At 38.4% G+C, this 2,976-nt stretch overlaps 1 protein-coding gene across 2 annotated transcripts in view; it reads right to left on the minus strand.

The window, feature by feature from the left end:
• Window positions 1–2,976, minus strand: part of LOC107737171 (nucleoporin NUP188 homolog) — a 21,014-nt gene that overhangs the window by 5,505 nt on the left and 12,533 nt on the right. For both annotated transcript variants that reach the window (XM_016548613.1, XM_016548614.1), the window contains exons 35-36: window positions 1,153–1,353; window positions 358–450 (exon numbers count right to left, since the gene is read on the minus strand). In XM_016548613.1, the coding sequence (XP_016404099.1) occupies window positions 358–450; window positions 1,153–1,353 (294 nt within the window). The remainder of the gene's footprint in view (window positions 1–357; window positions 451–1,152; window positions 1,354–2,976) is intronic.

Here is a 2,976-nt window from a genome sequence, read left to right on the forward strand (position 1 = left end):
AATGAATGTAATCGATTAGATATCATAATATTTAGGCTATAATATTATAAATCTGGTTGTTTTTTTTATTGGTGACGTAATATGTAAATGATATGCGTGCGGCCCGTGAGACTTGCACTTGGACCATAGTGCGGCCCAGCGGGGAAAAAAAAAGGTCGAGAACCACTGCCTTACAATAATGCAAAAACAGTAATTATTGTTGTACAGTGTGGCAAAAATGACGCTACATTGACGTGCGCATGCCCAGTAGATGAAACTGTATACCATCTATAGCCTTAACCGTCATACAGAGTCTCTGAACCTCCTCAGGAAAAAAAAATAATAAAAAATTAGGATGTTGTAGTTGTAAGGCAGTACCTGCGTGGCTCCGTTAGCTGGACCCTCATACACACTGAGGAGAGGAAGACAGATGCTCTGAATCACTCCAGCACCTGCCACTGCTGCTGCTCCCTACAGGAACATGACAAACATTCATTTTAGCCAATCACTTTGTTCATATATCTTTGAGTAGTTTATTTCATTTTTGAGTCATGACTTGATGTTAAAGTCCTAGTGTGTGGTACTTGTTCATTTTTGGAGTGAAATACATATTTAATGTTGTTTATGATTTTAACATGTCACCCATATCACAGTCATATCTCTTCCAAGTTTCACATACACTTTGCATTAAAATCAGTGGTTCATAACCTTTTTGACTCGATTCATATGGATTTGTTTTGCAAGGCCTTTATATTCTGCTAAGTTTTGGCTACCTGGACTTTCAATGAAGGCACAGAAACCTCCCAGGTTTCATAAAAATATTTTCATATTTTCAAGTCTTATAGATTTAGAAAGACATGAGGAAGAGTAAATAATGACAATTTCCATTTTTAGGTGAACAAGGCCTTTTAGGATAAGAATTTTTTAACATTTTTTTCTCACAGTTCAGTTACTACTTGAAAATTGAAAAAAAAAAAGTATATTCATAAAATATATAACAATATCAATAGAGTTTTGATCAATTTACATGACTTTTCCATGTCTAGAAATCACACTTTTATAATTATACTACCTTACATATCCAAGATTTCTATATATCCTGGTGAATATTGTTGGCTTTTGTTCCTCTTTTGTAAACTGCTTTGGATAAATGTTTCTAAAGCTGCTGTGTACCTGCGGTGTTCTTGCGAGTGTGAGCAGCAGATGAAGCGTTGCCTCAGTGAAGTAAAGGTTCTGTTTGGATCGCAGACTGAGTTCTAGAGCGCTCAGAACCGACGGCAGAACTGGCAGCTTCCGGACCACCTGCAGCCACTGCTCACCATCCTCGTCAGCCCGACACAACTCTTTAGAGAGATGAAGAGCTAACACACACACCTGAGACAGAGAGAGATATACTGGTTATGATCTAAATGGAATAACTGCATACTGTATATACTGCACAATATACTGCCTATAAAATGTATGTGAATAGCATGCATTATATACTCAAGACTTTAAACAGTAACGTTATGGAAACTCGTTTCTGCCACGTCGACGCAAGCAAAATGAAGTCGAGGATTTAAAAAAATCGAATAGTCGAATAAAATCGACGAATCGCGACAGCCCTAGTTGCCAGATATTGCTAATAAAACAAAAACCGATAAATAAATAAAAATAAACTGAAATTATTTCAAATCTTTTGCAATTACGATAAGATAAAGATATCGCTGACCCTAAACTGCAACGTCCTACTTTATTAACTTTCTAAAGTGTCAAAAAAGTGGAAAAGACGCTTATAACAGCTGGATCTGGCAACACAGAGGCTGTGTCCGTGCCCTCACTCACAACTCTCTCTCAAACCTCGTTCACTCCTCCAGTGTATCGCAGCGATCATGTTCATACCACGGACGCTAAACATTCTTGCAAAATCTCTCAAAATCTGTATCTTCGTCTGATACAGGCTCACATAAACATATAAGGTTGGATGCCTAATCTGTTTGCTGTGTGAGCTACTGAAATGAGCCGTGCTGTGAAACAGCCAATCAGAGCAGAGCTCAACATTATTATTCATGACCCTTCCAAATAAGGTAATAACAGACCATTTCATTCTAGGGACAAATCCTCGGGTTGTAAATGGACATGTAAAACAGTTTCTGGATAATTTTTGCCCTTACCGAAGCCACATACCTTCTATGTAGATATCAAAGAACAATTTAAAATATTGTATCAATGCATTCTATGGCACCTTTAATTCTGAGTTTACATCTTGCAATTTTTTTTTTCCGCAATGGAATTTTAAAAAAGGTAATTGCAACTTATCTCAATTCTGATATCTCACAATTTTGAGTTTATATCTCACAATTCTCACAATTCTGTCTTACCTCCGAATTTAGTTCTGAGTTTACACCTCGGAATTCTGTTTGTTCTCTACCATGGAATGGAATTCTGAGTTTGTACGTCAATAGAATTTTTTTTTTATTCCACTGCAGAAACAAGTTTCCATATTGTTGTCAAATGACCACAATTTTAATAAACTTTTAATCTAATTTCTTGGCTTTTGAGGTGCAGTTAGGGCTGTGCAAAAAATCTAATGCGATTTTCATGCGCATCTCGTCAGTAAAGCCGCTCCTGTGATTAGTAGTAAATCTCCAGCACGTGCTTTCAGATGGAGTGGCATTTACTACACAGAGCCGTAGTTCACTGACAAGCTACACAAAATCGCGTTCAAAATCGGCAATGAATCGCCTGCGATTTTGAATGCGATTTTGTGTAGCTTGTCAGTAGGCCTTATCAGCCAGGTGGACAGTTAGGTCCAATCCCAATTCCACCCCTTAGCCCTTCCCCTTTCGCGCGTTCATGTGAAGGAGTAGGAGTGTCTCAATACGCTTTTGGTTGGAGGGGTAGGGGTAGGGGAAGGGCCAGATAACCCTTCAAACGAAGATTTTTCGGGACCACACTACAAACAAAGGGGTATGAATTATCTCAGTGTAAACCGGCTTCAGCGGCAACATGGCTGCC

The sequence above is a fragment of the Sinocyclocheilus rhinocerous genome, unplaced genomic scaffold (genome assembly GCF_001515625.1).
Source record: "Sinocyclocheilus rhinocerous isolate Xijiao unplaced genomic scaffold, SAMN03320098_v1.1 scaffold284, whole genome shotgun sequence".
Classification (NCBI taxonomy): domain Eukaryota; kingdom Metazoa; phylum Chordata; class Actinopteri; order Cypriniformes; family Cyprinidae; genus Sinocyclocheilus; species Sinocyclocheilus rhinocerous.